The 14,830-nt window shown below is 42.3% G+C and overlaps 2 protein-coding genes across 5 annotated transcripts in view; one reads left to right on the top strand and one right to left on the bottom strand.

The window, feature by feature from the left end:
- RSPRY1 (ring finger and SPRY domain containing 1) overlaps positions 1 to 14,830 on the bottom strand; it is a 281,438-nt gene that overhangs the window by 101,396 nt on the left and 165,212 nt on the right. The window lies entirely within an intron of this gene.
- The window catches only part of RANBP10 (RAN binding protein 10), an 81,358-nt gene continuing 66,728 nt past the window's right edge, over positions 201 to 14,830 (top strand). The window contains exons 1-2 of one of the 2 annotated variants that reach the window (XM_075715889.1): positions 201 to 405; positions 1,234 to 1,345. In XM_075715889.1, coding sequence (XP_075572004.1) covers positions 201 to 405; positions 1,234 to 1,345 — 317 coding nt within the window. Of the gene's footprint in view, positions 406 to 1,233; positions 1,346 to 14,830 lie in introns of those variants that run through there. The other variant, XM_075715890.1, reaches the window with a different exon arrangement.

Raw genomic sequence — 14,830 nt, 5'->3', positions numbered from 1 at the left:
GAGGGGCGGGGCGGGGCTTCGAGCGCGGGTCCTTCCGGGACCTGCAGTCCCAGCGCGCACGAGAGGCGGGCGGGCGGGCGCGGCGCGGACTCTGCTTCCCGTCGGGCAGCGCGGCCCCATTGTGGCCACGCTCGCGCCCCATTGGCTGGCGGCTGGAGCCGGGCCTCGCTCCCCGCCCGGTGACACAAAGCGAATCCAAGATGGCGGATGCGGGCGCGGGGATCCTGCACGGGGGGGACGCGGCGCTGCCGTGCCCGCCCGAGGAGCAGGAGCTGAGCCAGCGCCTCCGCCGCCTCTACCCCGCTGTCAACCAGGAGGAGACACCGTTGCCGCGGTCATGGAGCCCCAAGGACAAGTACAACTACATCGGCCTCTCGCAGGGCAACCTGCGCGTCCACTACAAAGGTGCCGGGCTGGGGCGGCGGCGCCGGGTTCGGCTTCGGCCTCGGCCGGGGAGCAAAGCGGGAAGGGGGGGCCGTCGAGCTCCGGCCGCGGGGCGGGCTGCTCGTCGTGGGTGCCGTGGCCGGGCTCCAGCCCGGCGCGGAGTTTCCCTGGGCTCGGGAGGCGGAGGTGTTCTGGAGCCGGGGGCTCTTCCCACGGCGGGGTGTGCCGCCTTATGGAGCGCTTTGCAGTGTCACTAGCCCGGGCCCGAGCGCGTCTGTGTAACCAGATCGTCTATTTACTCTATCGTCCCGCTTAAAACCCGGCCAAGGGGTCGGGTGGCATTGGCACACTGCGTAATTGGGGCTTTGGCTCCTTGAGTTTACACAAAATAGATGCTCGCAGACTTCTAGGACTTGGGGAATCACGCTGATGTTTTCCTTGCTTGCTATTGGAGGCTGTTCTCCCTACCCACCCAGCGGAGAACTGATCATTCCTTTTCCTGCCTGGTTAGTAAACACTGATGTCATTCCCCTCTTGTGTAATCATTTTTGTGTTCTGTTTGTGTACATTGGCCTTCAAATTATGTATGTGGGGAGGGGGAGAGGGAGTACTGTGAGTCTTTCTCAGTAACTTCACAGTGAAAACAAAGGAAAAACTGCAGTGCTCGTAGCACAGGGATTGTTCATGGTGGCAGTGCAGGATTGTATATTCTAGTTCTCTGAAAAGTGTGCTTTAAGTTGTTTGATGTATGTAGAAACAGATCCATGCTGTGTTCAGATAGCAGTGTTTTAGAACAAAACATGAGAGAGTTCAAATCCCATCAGTACTTACATTTCTCTTCTTTCCTAGGTCATGGCAAAAATCACAAAGATGCTGCCTCGGTAAGGGCTACACACCCTATACCTGCAGCCTGTGGCATTTATTACTTTGAAGTGAAGATCGTCAGTAAAGGTAGAGATGGGTAAGTGCCTTATTCCAGTTCAGTGGTTGGTGATGCATATTTAGCAGTTCTGCTTTACTCTGACCTCCTTTCTGGAAGGGTTAGAGGTCCCATGGCTGCTGGGTGTGACAGGCAGGTACATCATGGGGAGGTTATATTCTCTTGGTTAGTAGATGTAAATGTGGTAGAATGCACTGGAAACAGAGGCATTTACACAGCTGCTTTCTGTGCTGTTTGATATGGGCAGTTTTAAAAATTTAGGAAATTTTCGGTCTCCTGTGCAATTTAAATTAAAATAGTTTTTCCTCTTGCTAGCTAGGTCTGGTCATTCAGATTTCTGGAATTGTGATGCCTCAGAAGTGGAGTGAAATAGAAGTGGGGAACCTTGAACTTAATTTTGGACTGCTAGAGAGATGTTTGCATGGTGAAGAGTAGTCATAGCAGTATTTGAATACTGGAGGGAGAACTTCTGAGACTATTTTTGAGAAACTCCATATGCATGATCAAGGAAAAGATGTTCAAAGAGAGGGAAATTAGATGATTATGAACAGAAGCTGGAATCTATGCTACTTCTGTCATCTCTAGTCTAGGACCTGAATTTGGACTCAAGTCATTATCTCAGGATAGATTGCACCATAGAGTATTGTGACAGATAACAACTATGGAAGTTTGGGAAATTGTGCTGGAACCAAAACACTAAATATAATAAGGTTTTTCCTGACCAAATAATGGGGTTTTTTTTGTAACATTTAATATTGTAGGCTGTTGTTGAGACTGCATTTGCTCTACCAGGCTATACTACTTTGAACAGCAGCAAGCGGAACAACTGCAAAAGCAGCAAATCCTATCAGTAGCATTAGATGCAGCCATACTTTACTGGGTGGCACCTCAGTGAACTGAACTGGCAGTGGGTTTTGGATCTCATCCAGTCTTGTGGTCACTGTATTGGGCATTATTTTGATCCACAATGTAACTGAGCCTGGATGTATGTGGAATTCCTTTAAAGCCATATTCAGGATGTTGGGAAATGTGGGAAAGCAATAAAAGGGTGTTTCTAACAAGGTCTGGGTTTCTGCTGCTAGTGTAGATTTAATTTTTAATCATTATAAAAGTATCAGCCTACTGTGTGTGTATGTATTTGGCATTTTTCATTGCTAAAGGATAAATATCGCAGATACAGCTATCCAGAAAGGAAAGCTGCACAGGAGAAGGTATTGAGTGTAATTAATTCAGTGCTTCAATAATAACATTTGAACTCTGGCCAGTTTAGGGGTCTTAGGGAAGGGCAGCAAACATTCCTACTAGAAACCAATTTAAAGTCATAATTTCTTACTGTTGATTTTTTTTCTGTCATTGTTGAATTGAGAAGTGGCCTATTTGTAAAGGGACTTGCAAAGGATCTTGAATTGTTCTGCATTTAGGCCTGTAATAATTATTAGGTTATCTGTGCAGAGGTGGATGATGGGCTGAATGCTTTACAAATGCAGTGAAAAGACTGTCTTTATTCCTTCAGTTCACTGACTTGGCGATTAACTAGTTTTCTGTTCTGAAACCCTGCACTTGATTAGTTTATGTAACCACTAAAATTAAAACAACTTACAGTGAACTTCAAGACAATTTTCCAAAGAAATCACATTACAAAAGGTCACTGAGCAGCACTTAATCCTACTGCATTCTAGGTCAATCTTACAGGGAGGTAACGGAATTTGTTGCTTGTTTCCCAAGATCAGTTTTCTATATTAATAGTCCATTTTTGTTTTTACTATATTCTATAATTACAGTTACTTTCCAGGAATACTTTCAAAGATATGGAACCATGTGTATTAACATTATAGCAATATGAACATGAGATGTTGATAGCCATGATCTAAAGTCAGTGCAGCGGTGAACCTTTGGGAGCTTGTCTGATGTCTCGGCCATTCCTATGGCTTTTCTTTTGCTGGTGGAGAGAGCCCCCATTTTTATCTTGCACACCGTGGTGTGTGAATTTATATTGTAGCTGCTGCATGTCTGTCACTTAAGAAGGTACTCTTGTATGTCTCATCTTTAATGTTTGAAGTCTGCCCATTGGAGGCTTGGTATGTTGTAACAGTGAACTGTGGCAGAGACATCTTTCTTCTTAGGAAGCTCTCCAGTGTTTATTACACCATGGTGGCTTCAGTTTAAAGGCATAAAAGTCCAGAAGTCTAAAGAAGGGATTGGAGGGAATGAAAGGAATTTTTCAGGTGGCATAAGTGGTAAAGCACATCCGTAGGAACTCAACTGGAATCCCCTGGAAGGGGAGAGGAAGAGGAATCTTTCTGAGCTCACTTCCAGAATGGGTACTTGAGGTGTAAAGTCTCTGCTCTGTAGCTTGTTATTTTATTTATGCTGTACAGAGTAGTGAGGTAAGGATTGCGTGATGTTATTCACTGTGTCTCTCTTACTGGAGTTTGTGATAGCTTTTCACATTTAGGTTTAAAATGTAAGCAATCAGGTTTCAAAAAAAGACTACTCAAAAAATATTTTGGTGGAACAAATTTCAGGAAGTGTGCTTTGAAGAGTTCTGAATCCCCCCTCCCAATAACTCAAACCTATCATCTTTCTGTGCTAATAAGTTGTTAGTCTAGTGCTCTACACTCTGGTTAGATGCTGACAGTTGCTAATAAACAACAGAAACTAAGGTTGCAGGTAAGAAGTGGGATAGAAGCTCCCAGTGGCTTTTATTGGGGATGTAAGAATCTAGAAGCTCACATGATGACTTTTTTGCAGCCTGACAAGAGATGTTGCCTGTATATGAATCGCTGTGATAGGAGGGTTCTTGAATTGACATCGGACAGTGCCAGTTCTGGATTGGTGTGTCACCATGTTAGAGAAACCTGAGCTATAGAGATAACTGAGCTATCCATACCACCTTTTTAACTTCTCCCTTCTGTTACTTTCATGGGGCTAAGGTGATTTAAATCTAGTATGCTGTGGTTCTCTCCTTTGTTTCCTCCCACCACATTGTATCCTAGCAGTAAAAACAAACACCCTCACCGCCCCTCCATTTTTCAGGCAGATTACTTCGCTGCTCAGTTTTGCAAACCCCAGTGCCGGCACAAGGGAAGAGGGAGGGACTGCAGCAGCACAGACACAAGTTGCTTTAGATTGCCAGGGCACTGAACCTGTAGCTGGCAGAAAAGCTTCCTCTTTTGCACTGTCTTTCTCCCATGCCCTTTAATGTACCTCCTTCGTAAAGGTGCTTTTGTTAGAGAAGCAAATTAAATGATTTATGAAAACTCTTCCTTTACTGTTTCTAGACTTTTCTGCCTTGGCATCGGTAAAATCTATCTTAGTTTACTGGTGGATATTTCAAAGGAAGTACAGCATACAAAAAGTCCATTTGGTGCACTTAAGAAACTTCTAAGATTTATCAGCTTTTCTTAGCTGGTATCACCACAATCCTTTGCGTTAAAGAAAGATGATTGAGACTTACTTTTAGCTGAATGGTGGTCATTTCTCATCCTGGTGGTTTTAGTCTTTATTGATAACAGGTCATGTTTATTTACTGCTTGGGTTTTTTTTTTTTTTGTTGGGTTTTTTGTTTTGTTTTGTTTTTTTCCTGGGAGAGGGGAGGCTGCCAGGCTACCATTGAAAAATTGTCTTGACAAGGAGGCTAGGTAACACATAACAAATCAGATCTGTCAATAGATTGATCTGCTGTTTGTGCTACTCTTTGTTTGGGGAGATGGTTCTTATCCTCAGAGAGCAGAAGAGAATTGAGTTTACAGTCTCTAGTTCCAGCCCTCTTCTCACCTCCTTGTCTGCGCTGAACACACAGGGAGTGGTTCCACACCACTTTAAGATGATACAGGTCAAGGCTGTGGGATTCTGCCCTTCCATTTGCCATATGTTTCAGTGCCTTCCCTCATGCTGACAATCTGCTACGTGGTCCTGTGGTGAGCTGGTTCAAGGAGATAACTGGCTGAAAGCTGGCCACATCAAAATAATTATGATGATTTAATCTGTTGACGTCACTGTCAAAAATTGCTGCGCTTTTTTTTGTTGTTGTTGTTGTTTGTTTGTTTTTAATTGAGGACTACTTTTCAGGGTTCTACTCCCTGGTGTGGGTTGAAGGTGAGTTAATAAAGGGGTGGGCTGAGCTGGGAGAGGGAAGAGTAGGATTGCAGCAACCCTCATTTGGGTCCATTCAAAGTGTTGTTGAACAGTTTTGTCTTAAGACTTGCTGGGTACTTAATTTTCTGAGCCATTGTATGTGTGTCTCCTGAGTGTTGTCACTTGTAATAAAAGGACAGGAGGCAATGGGTCACAAGTTGTGGCAAGGGAGATGCCAGCTGGACATAAGAAAGAATTTTCCTCGTGGAAATTGTTAAGCACCAAAACAGGATGCCCAGAGAGGCTGTGGCATCTCCATCTTCAAATTTGCTGGGGCAAGGCCCCAGACTGCCTGACATAACTTTCAGAATTACTTATGCTTTGGGCAGAAGGATAAAGAAGGAAGGTCCCAAGGTCCCTTCCAGTCCAAACCTCTCTGTGGTTCTGTGGGTGGCTTGCTTCCAGCATTCCTCAGATGAGCAGACTGGCAGAAATGTATGTGACTCTTATGTTCCTGAGCTGCCACAAATAACTTATGCTTTTATCATGGCAGTGTTTATAACAGTTCAACCTTAATTATATTTGAAGCACTGGACTTTTATCCTCTCTCTGAAATACGTGTTTCTGTTTGCTGTTGATTTGTCAGCACATCTCACAGCTTCTGTTCCCCCATTAGACGATCTCTGCTTGGTAAACAGGAACAGGGTAAGACTCATCAGGGTAGGGCAGTCAACCCACAATGTACAGGCTGTTGTGACTCAGGAGGGCAATTCACCTTTGTTGTCCTCTTTATACTGGGGCAAGGTGAGCTGTCTCATGGGTGGCAGTGCTTGTTTCTGACCGCTGTTTTGGTTTCTTGACCTGTTTTACCTCCCACGGCCATGTGGTGGGTTGTAATGGAGTGTGACTGGAGAGGACAACCTGGAGGCTGACCCTGTTTGTGCACAGATTCCTGATTCTAGCAAGAGTCACCTGTCCTGCAGCCTCTTCTCCATTTCTGAGCTGCTCCTGGGAAAGACAGTCCAGCAGCCAGTGGATTTTCTTTGCAGTGGCAGTTTGCTGTCAAGAGCTGTCTTTTCTGGTATTTTTTTGGTTTTGGATAGTGGCTTACTTGTGAATACTTCGGCGTGCTGGCATTCTGCAGCAAGCCTGACTTCTCTGACGGTGACAGAGCCTGCTGCTTGTCCATGGTGGCTCTGCATGTTCTGTGCAAACAGAGCAAGTGTGGTCTGTGGGCAGAGGAGGTGCCAAGTGGCACAGCTGTCTGTGCCAGGGGAGCCAGGCAGTTTCATGAGGACTTTGAGCCGTCTTGGGAAGGCTGCTGAAAGAGCCAGTCTAGCTTTTCTTCTGGCCATGATTTTTTTTTTTTTTTTTAAACTTACCCTTTGTGCCAGCACTAGTGACTGTGTAATGAGCTGGATCAGTCCTTGGTACAGTGCTTTCTGTGCATTAAGTGGGGAAGAGGAGACCCAGAAGGGCAGAAGAGGGAGGGTGGGAAGACATGGGCAACAGGATGCGTTGGTATGCTTCTTCCAGCACCAGCTTGAACTGTTTCACAGTTGCTATTAGATGTGCAGCCTGTTGTCCAGAGCTGTCAGTTGATGCTAGCTTAGGTTGTGGACATTTTTCTGAGAAAGGGAGGAAAGAGTACTTTGAGGAGAGTGGCCAAAGAGCTAATCTAGCTTAGTCCATACCATAGTTTATTTAAAATCTTCCTTTAGCTTTCTTACACAGGTGCACCATATCCCAGACTTAAAAATAGCTTAGTTTCTCTCTGACTGAAAAAGAAAAATAAAGGTCAGATGTATTGGTTGTTTAGCAGTCTTTACATTAGTAACAAGTAATCTGCCCCCTCTTCCTTGCTTACATTTCTCCTTGCCAACTTTCCATTTCTCTTCAGCATATGGTGAGTGTGACTGCTCTTTGAGAAAGCCTTTCACTCGTGTGCTCTAATGGTTTCCAGATGCTGATAGAAGGCCTGTCCATGAAGCACTCTGACGTCAGTGGCTTTAATGGCATGGTTGTCTTTGTGCATCCATCAGCTGATTATACTGAGGACACCTTATAATTTCATGCATGTCTGGATGTGGGTGTAGGGAAGGCCAAGAAATATTTTGGGGGCAACTGAGGATTTCTAGTGTCTGCACATGCTGTGTGATCCCTTATTTGTATCTGATAAACCTGTAAATAATTTATTTCCTCCCTCTTTTTATTTTTTCTATCCTGGTTTCCAGGAATCCAGAACCAGCACAGAGAGGGGGTTGTTCTGTTTGCAGGTATGTCTGCTTACTTGAATTTATGCTGTTCCGCAGACATTCATTTAAACAAACCAACACATAAATAAGTCCCCCCAAGTAGATTCAGTAAACAGTTCTCACCTTGTTCCCATTTGCAAAGAGTCTTGCCCAAGCAAGTCTTGCTTGCTTGCTTGCTTGGCTACTGACTGGCTGAGCTTTGGTGCTCTGAAGTGTAGAGACACTCTCCTTTTCTGTGGAGGTTTCATATCAGTTGATGACATCTCGTATGAGCTGCTATTTTTCTGTCGTCGTTCTGCTAAACTCTTGCAAAAGGGAATAATATTGAGAGCAGCTTTTTCAGTGTAAAGCAAGTTGTGGGATTGGAATATCTGATTTGCAGCTGATAACTTTTTAAATCACCCTTTTTTTTTTTTTTAAATCAGTGAAGTGGAAAGTGAAACTCTGCTTTATAGCAGTATCATCGGCCCATCCATTGTAATGGTAGAATATAAATTTCTCATTAAAATAATTTGTGAAATTAGGAAGCGAAATGGAAGTAGTGATGGTGATGTGTGACTTTCACTTGTGATGTGTGCATTCAGGTATGTCTGAAGTCCGAGATCTCCTAGTTTTCAGGTTGTGGTAACTTCTTTCTTTCTGTTAATTTTTCTTTTTTTGTGTGTGTGTCCAGTTTGAGTTGTGAGATGTTGCATAGTAAAGAAGAAAAATTTCAGGAAAAGTGGTGGGTGGGTTTTTTTCTTTTTCCTTTCTCCTCACCCCTCCCCCTGCTATTTCTGAATATCTAATATAGGAAAGGTAGGAATATGGCAAAAGTAAACTCTAGCAAAATCAACTGAACATTTTTAGAATATATGTAAAACATTATTATGCTTCAGTTCTTCAGAATATGTTTACAGTTAATAAATCATAGAATAATGGGAACTAATTGTTTAAGTGTTTGGGACTTACATATCTAAGCAATTCTCTGTTTAATAATTAAATTGTACAAATTGAATAACTTTTATAGAGGGAAAACTTTTTTCCTTCACTTATGAAGCTGGGATGATGAACTGCTAAAGAATTTATCACCTGCTGTGAAGCTTGACTCTTTTTCTTCAGCTCTGCCACTGGTCCTGTAAAGCTGAATTAACTGTGTAATACTGACTGCACTGCCAGATTAATTTTCTTAACTGCTTTTCTAGGAATGGGGTTTACATTGTACCTGTGGTGTAAGACTGGATCTCTGTTTCCACACTACAGTTTCAGTCCTAGAGATACAAACTTTCTTCTTGTTCACAAGCTCTTTGTATTGATGCTCTCCACATCTAGCCTTTGTTCCTTGTTGTGGAGACATCAGCATGTAAAGATCTGTGAATTCAGCGTGTGTTGCTTTCCCAGTGCTCTCCCTAACTCTCTGGCTGTCTGTTACTATTTTAAAGAGACAATATTCTTATTTCATAAATACATCTGTCAAAACTTTCTGTGTGTTACTTTTTCTGTAATGTGTTTTCCACATTAAAAAAATATAGTTCTTATGTAAATATTGCAGGGTTTTTTTTTTCTGTAATTTCATGAAAACTTGTGTTAGCAGGAAAATCCTCCTTGTGTAAGAATGGTTACTATCAATTTCCCGATTGAAGCCTAAACCAGAGCAAATTAGCCTGTAAGGATGGGAGAATGCTTCTTAAGAGAACTGTCTACCTGGTAGCAGAGTGTTTTGTTCTGATTTGCATATTGAGTTTACATTGCTCCCTCTGTGTTTTAGTGCAGAAAACAGAACTCGAGCTGCTATTTGAAGCTGACTGTTATGATGGATGAAATGCAAGATTAGTCTTCAGTGTGAAACTTGTAGTCTTTATATGACTTGCCCTCTTTTGGATGCCTTTCTGTTAGATATTTGAGGTACCTCTAGTGTCTTTCTTTACTGTTTTCTAGGCTTTGTTCATGCCAGGAAAAATGGCCTGTTGCTTAGTCTGGCAGTCAAACAGTCTTAAGTCCATTCAGTTGTGGAAACCTGTTTAACTTCCCTAAGATACTGGATAAAAATTTTCAGCAACTCTGAACAGTGCATTTGGAAATAAGGTTTGTTAATCAGCAGGAAAAAGTGAACAAAACACCTACTTATTCAATTGGGTATAACTACAATAAATCATCAGAGAATTAATATCAGTAATGCTTTATGCTGTTCCCAGAGTGAATGCGCCATTTGCCACTGACATGGTTTATGTGAACTGTGTTGAATACTGGCTGACTTAGAGAACGGGTCAGCTGTCAAGAGTGAAAAATCTGAAGTTGGAGAACTAAGTTGGTGGGACACCTTAGCTTCAGATACAGTTGGTTTCAATCACAGTGTATTGGCAGGGTTTGGGGTCCTGCTGGATGTGATGGTGCTTGGGGCAGCAGATCGAGAAGCTGTTTTTTCTGGCCAGATCCTAGTGGTGATTTTACACTGGTGAGGCTTGTATTATGCCTTTTCTTTCTTAAACGGTGCTCAAGTCAAGTCTTTGTCTCTGATCTGTATTTTCTGTCTTTCAGTATTCCTACATATATAGCTAGTTGACATTATCAGTGTTTTCCCTTCCTGAAGGTAGCACAGAAAAGGGACAGATTTGACCTTCCTCCAGCTGACAGTTACCAGTTGGACGTGATCCTAAAATCAGAAGGGAGCTGGGAATCTGATACCTTGGTCTAGCAAAGATAGTTTTTTATTATTCCTTGTAGTTTTGTCAGTATTTACTCATAAACAGACTGAGATGATGTATTATATTACCAGATTGCTGCCTCTTAATTTTGTTCTGCTCACTCACCCTCTCTTCCATGCTCTTTGGTTTTTAGAGCTTCTCTGCCTTTCTAAAGGCTGAGGTGCAGTGGACTCCTCCATGCCTCAGGATACTTGTAGTTGTTTTTAATGGGCTCTTAAGAATTTTATTTTCTTGCCTTCATCAACTTCTTTTCAGCCTTGCCCTCTGTTTGGGGTATTGGGATTCTTTCTGGAGCCCGTCAGTGCTATTTCTGAAGCACTGTTACAGAACATCACAATATCCACGAATAAACCCAGAACTGCTTCCATTTTAGAGATTCATTATATTCCATTATGAAGCAGTTCCAAAGTATTTATTGTTAGACTGAGGAGTCAGAGACAGTTGGAATCCAGTATTTTATGTACCATAAGTCACTTTTTTAAACGGATGTAACTTGGTTTTTTTCACAGCTTTAAAATAACATGCCCCTTCCTCCACCATAACTGCGACAATGTGGTTTCAGGTGGTAAATTGATATGGGTTATCATTTCTCGCCACTCTTTAAACCTGGCATGAAGTCAGGGCCCACCTCAGGCAAGAATGATAGTTCAGAGCTTTGCACAAGCGACTCTGAAAGTCTCTGAAATGCCACCAGTGTGATGGGGTGTATCATTAATCCCTAATTTAGTAATTTAGCTTGATAATTTTAGATTTAACTGTGTATGTTGAAAGAGCGGGGTGCATGATAGCTGGGAGGACAGGATTCCTACCAGATAGGTGTGGTTATTAGAAAGAATTGCAGGATGCAGTAAGCCTTTGAATCACTAACTTGCCTCTGGAAGAGAGGAACATCCCTTGTTTAACTCGTGGCTAAGCTGGGTTGCTTGGTCTTGGCTGAGCCATGTAATAAAATGCCAATCCCAGGAATTTCTACCGTATGTTAGTGATATTGTTAGTTCACCAACTGAGCGGGGAATGACTGCTTTACTGGAAGTAAAGCATGACTGGAAGTCATGGCCTACAAAACCAATTATTTAACATGTCTGTTTTTAAGTTTAGGTCTCGGTGTATCTTGGCATGCACAGTAAAGTGTGCTCTAAGGAGAGATTACTGTGTCAAGGTGTTACTGGCACAGTAAAGAGGAGTTCTAGGCTTGTGACCATTAGATAGCCAACCAATGCTGAACCGATGTATTTTCCCACCTTCGTTTCCCCAGCTTTCATATGGGGTGAATTTTGTCTGCCTTCTAGGTAAACTTCACGGGCACTTGGAAGAGGAGTGGCATGGATTGTTTCACCATTCTGACTTGGTAACTTTTAGCAGGTTAAGAAATAAATAAAGGAGAACCATAATATCTTTCTTTTCATGGCAGAGCCTTAATAAATCTGCTGTGCTAATTGTCAGAACTAGCATTTGAGATGAGTACTCTTTTTAAGTTTCTTGGAGAAAGTCTTGTAGCTTTTTGGGTAAAGAAATACTTTCTTCTTTGTTTAAAGTATACTGCCCTGGTTTATGACCATGGACTAAGTGTGCTTTCTCTCTCCTTCTGCCCCACCTTCATTTATTTTGCCTATAGCAATGCCTCCCAAGTGCTGGGTGCTTTCCAGGCATTCAAAGGGAGATGTTCTTTGCTCCTGGGATCCTTAAAACTGAAAAGATACAAAGTACGGGTATACAGTTCTCTTGCTGTGTTCTCTTGTTCTACCCAACGAGTTCTTCATTCCTGCACTTGAAAAGCTAAATAGGTGCAAGTACTGGAATTTCAGCATTAGCTGCTTGCTGTCAAAGGGCAGGTCTGGTTTTCTGCTGGGTTCATGAGGATTTTTATGGGTTGCTCACACAAAATAACTTTAGACTAGCCAAAAATCTTTTCTTATGTTGACTTTTTGGCAGGCTCTTTGGGTATCATGTTTGTTCTGAAGAAACATCTTCTGACTTGAAGAATTGCTTGTCACATGGGTGGATTCCCCTTTGGGGACAAACCAAATGCAGCCATCCATGTACTCCTCTACTTGCATGACTGTGTAACACTTAGAACAGCCTCTTTAAGAGAGCCCTTTGTTTTAATTTAGGTTAGCCAAATATTGTTACTCCTGTGAAATAACTTTTCTTGTAGCTTTTTGGATGATTTCTGCCCAGTGACAATATATAATGCTTCCTGACTGAGTCAGTGCACCTGAGATCTTTTGAATCTTTATGAGTTAAATTTTAATTTAGAAGTACAGTCATAATTTTGGCTCTTTCTATCTCTTTTCCAGGGAAAGTCTTTTATTGGCAGAAGAAAAAAAATAATTAAATACACAAATTTAAATTGCAACATTGAAAAGATCTGCACTGCACAATCTACCACACAAGTTCTCACAGGAGCCAGAAGTGAATGCTGTCCTATTTAAATGTCACTGTGCTGGAGTAGCATACATGCTGATGTTTACTGCTGAAGTACTTGGGAACTGGGGGAGGGAACCAAAAAGCTTTGTCTCTTTGAACTTAATCTTACCATGCTCTTGGTGCTGTAAGATCTAGAGAAAAGAATATTGGCAATCCTGCTGGTCGTGTGCTGTGCAGAGAGGCATGTGTGGAGCCAGCATCTTTTGGTATGAGGGCTTGCTACCAAGGTCCTTCATTAATCTTCTGTCGCCAAGGAGAGCCCGTGCATGGATAAAAGAGGCAGAGCTGCTCTTGTGACTGGTGGTTAGTGTTGCTGATTCAGTCTATTCAAATTTTAAAAAGTACTGACTGGGCAGGGCTGAGGTGCAGTAGAAGTCTGGAAGAACGTGGTGCTATGGTAACTGCCAAGGCTGCTGGTAAGTGGGAACAAGACTTCTGACTGAATCACTAGTATGTGTCTGCATTTATTTTTGTCTGTCTGCTCTCTTTGGAATTGATCTACTGATGCAGCATTTTTGAAGCTTCTGATCAGGTGTGGGGGGCACTGTTGAGTAGATGGTTTTAGGAGGTCAATTTTGACTGGCTTTAGTTAAGTATATATCTTATGTATGATGGATAATGGATTTAAATGTATCATTACCCAAAACCCTAAAAAAAAATTTTTTTTTCCCCTGTTTGAAAGTGGTTGCTAACATATATTACATTTATAACATTTATTCTTCTGTACTGCTGCTGTATCAGTGCTTCACTTGCTGTGCATCGTCTTCTAAGAGGCTCTTTGAATCCCTCAAAAAGGGGCCCCAGTTAATGGATACCCCATATAGAGTCTGTCCACACCTGAAACCTCCAAAACCAATGATGATGCAGGGGGGCAGACTCTGTAGAGACTTACGTTGAATTATATTGAACGTTATAATTTATTCATTAAAAAAAACAAGCAGTAGGTGGTGTTTGAGGATGCCCACAAATGCTGTTTAACTAGTTTTGAATTTGTTGTATATGCAAAACTGGTTTGGAGCATTTGGAATCGAGGAAGTGAGAAGCTGTTCTGCACCAAGAAGTTCAGAAAGCAGCTGATGCTTCTGGTGGTGGAGGAGTTGAAGATGAGGGGTTGTTTTTCTTCCCCTCAGTTTTTCAAGACAATAGTGATTTATGTCCCCCCCCCAATCTGAGGCTTTTGCAAAGTAGGGTGTGGAGTTGAAACCCAGCATGGTGAGAGAGTATTATTTTATTTTACATTGTCTGCAAATTCTGTGTACAGTTCTACAGTCATTATGGTCTTATTTTTAAAGTTTGTCTTAAGCTTTAAATGGAAGCATAATTTGAAGAGCAAAATTTTGTGAACCAGGAAGGCTTGTGGTCATGTTCCTTTTCTTATTTTTTTTTTCAGTGACACATTTCTATGGTGTTGTGTATGTAGATTAAAGTGTAATCTTAAATTTAGAATTTCTGGATTTGTAGTACTTGCTTTTTATAAAAATACAAGCTTCTAGCCCTAATTTAAAGCTGTGTTGTCTGAAAATTGAAAGATACTATTGTATGCAGTTTTGCCCTTGGTTATGTGCATGGGATTTGCTGCAGTACACAAAACAGGGAGGATGAATCTGCATAGAAAATAAAGTTAAGCAGGATAAGCTGATGTGGGAGATGACCTATTTTATCCGAGTTCAACAATTATGTTACTTCTTGTAATTTCCAACAGTTTGTTCAGTATTGCCACCCTTATGGTGGCAATGCAGTGCGATGACCCAATGAGGATAGGGACAGAAGGGAAGCCATCAAAATGCTGCAGCTGTGATTCTGTTGAAGCTGTGTGCCCAGGTTGTGTGGAGAAGTGGTGTCTGCTCTCTCTGTTAAATTCCAGGTGTGCTAATGTCAACAGCAGAAGTAGATGCAGAGGAACAGGCAAGCACCCTCAGGCAGTAAGGATGGATGGAGTTGGCCAGTGGCCCTGTGCTAGTGGGGCTGTGCTGTGTGAGACTGAAAGTGAGGAAGCTGACACCACCATGTGATGAAACTGCACTAGATGAGACAAAGTGGCCGCAGTTTTACTGTGTTTTACC

Source organism: Pelecanus crispus, chromosome 8 (assembly GCF_030463565.1).
Source record: "Pelecanus crispus isolate bPelCri1 chromosome 8, bPelCri1.pri, whole genome shotgun sequence".
NCBI classification, from domain to species: Eukaryota; Metazoa; Chordata; class Aves; order Pelecaniformes; family Pelecanidae; genus Pelecanus; species Pelecanus crispus.
Note: the sequence above shows the minus strand (reverse complement) of the source record. Positions and strands in the feature narration are given on the sequence as shown.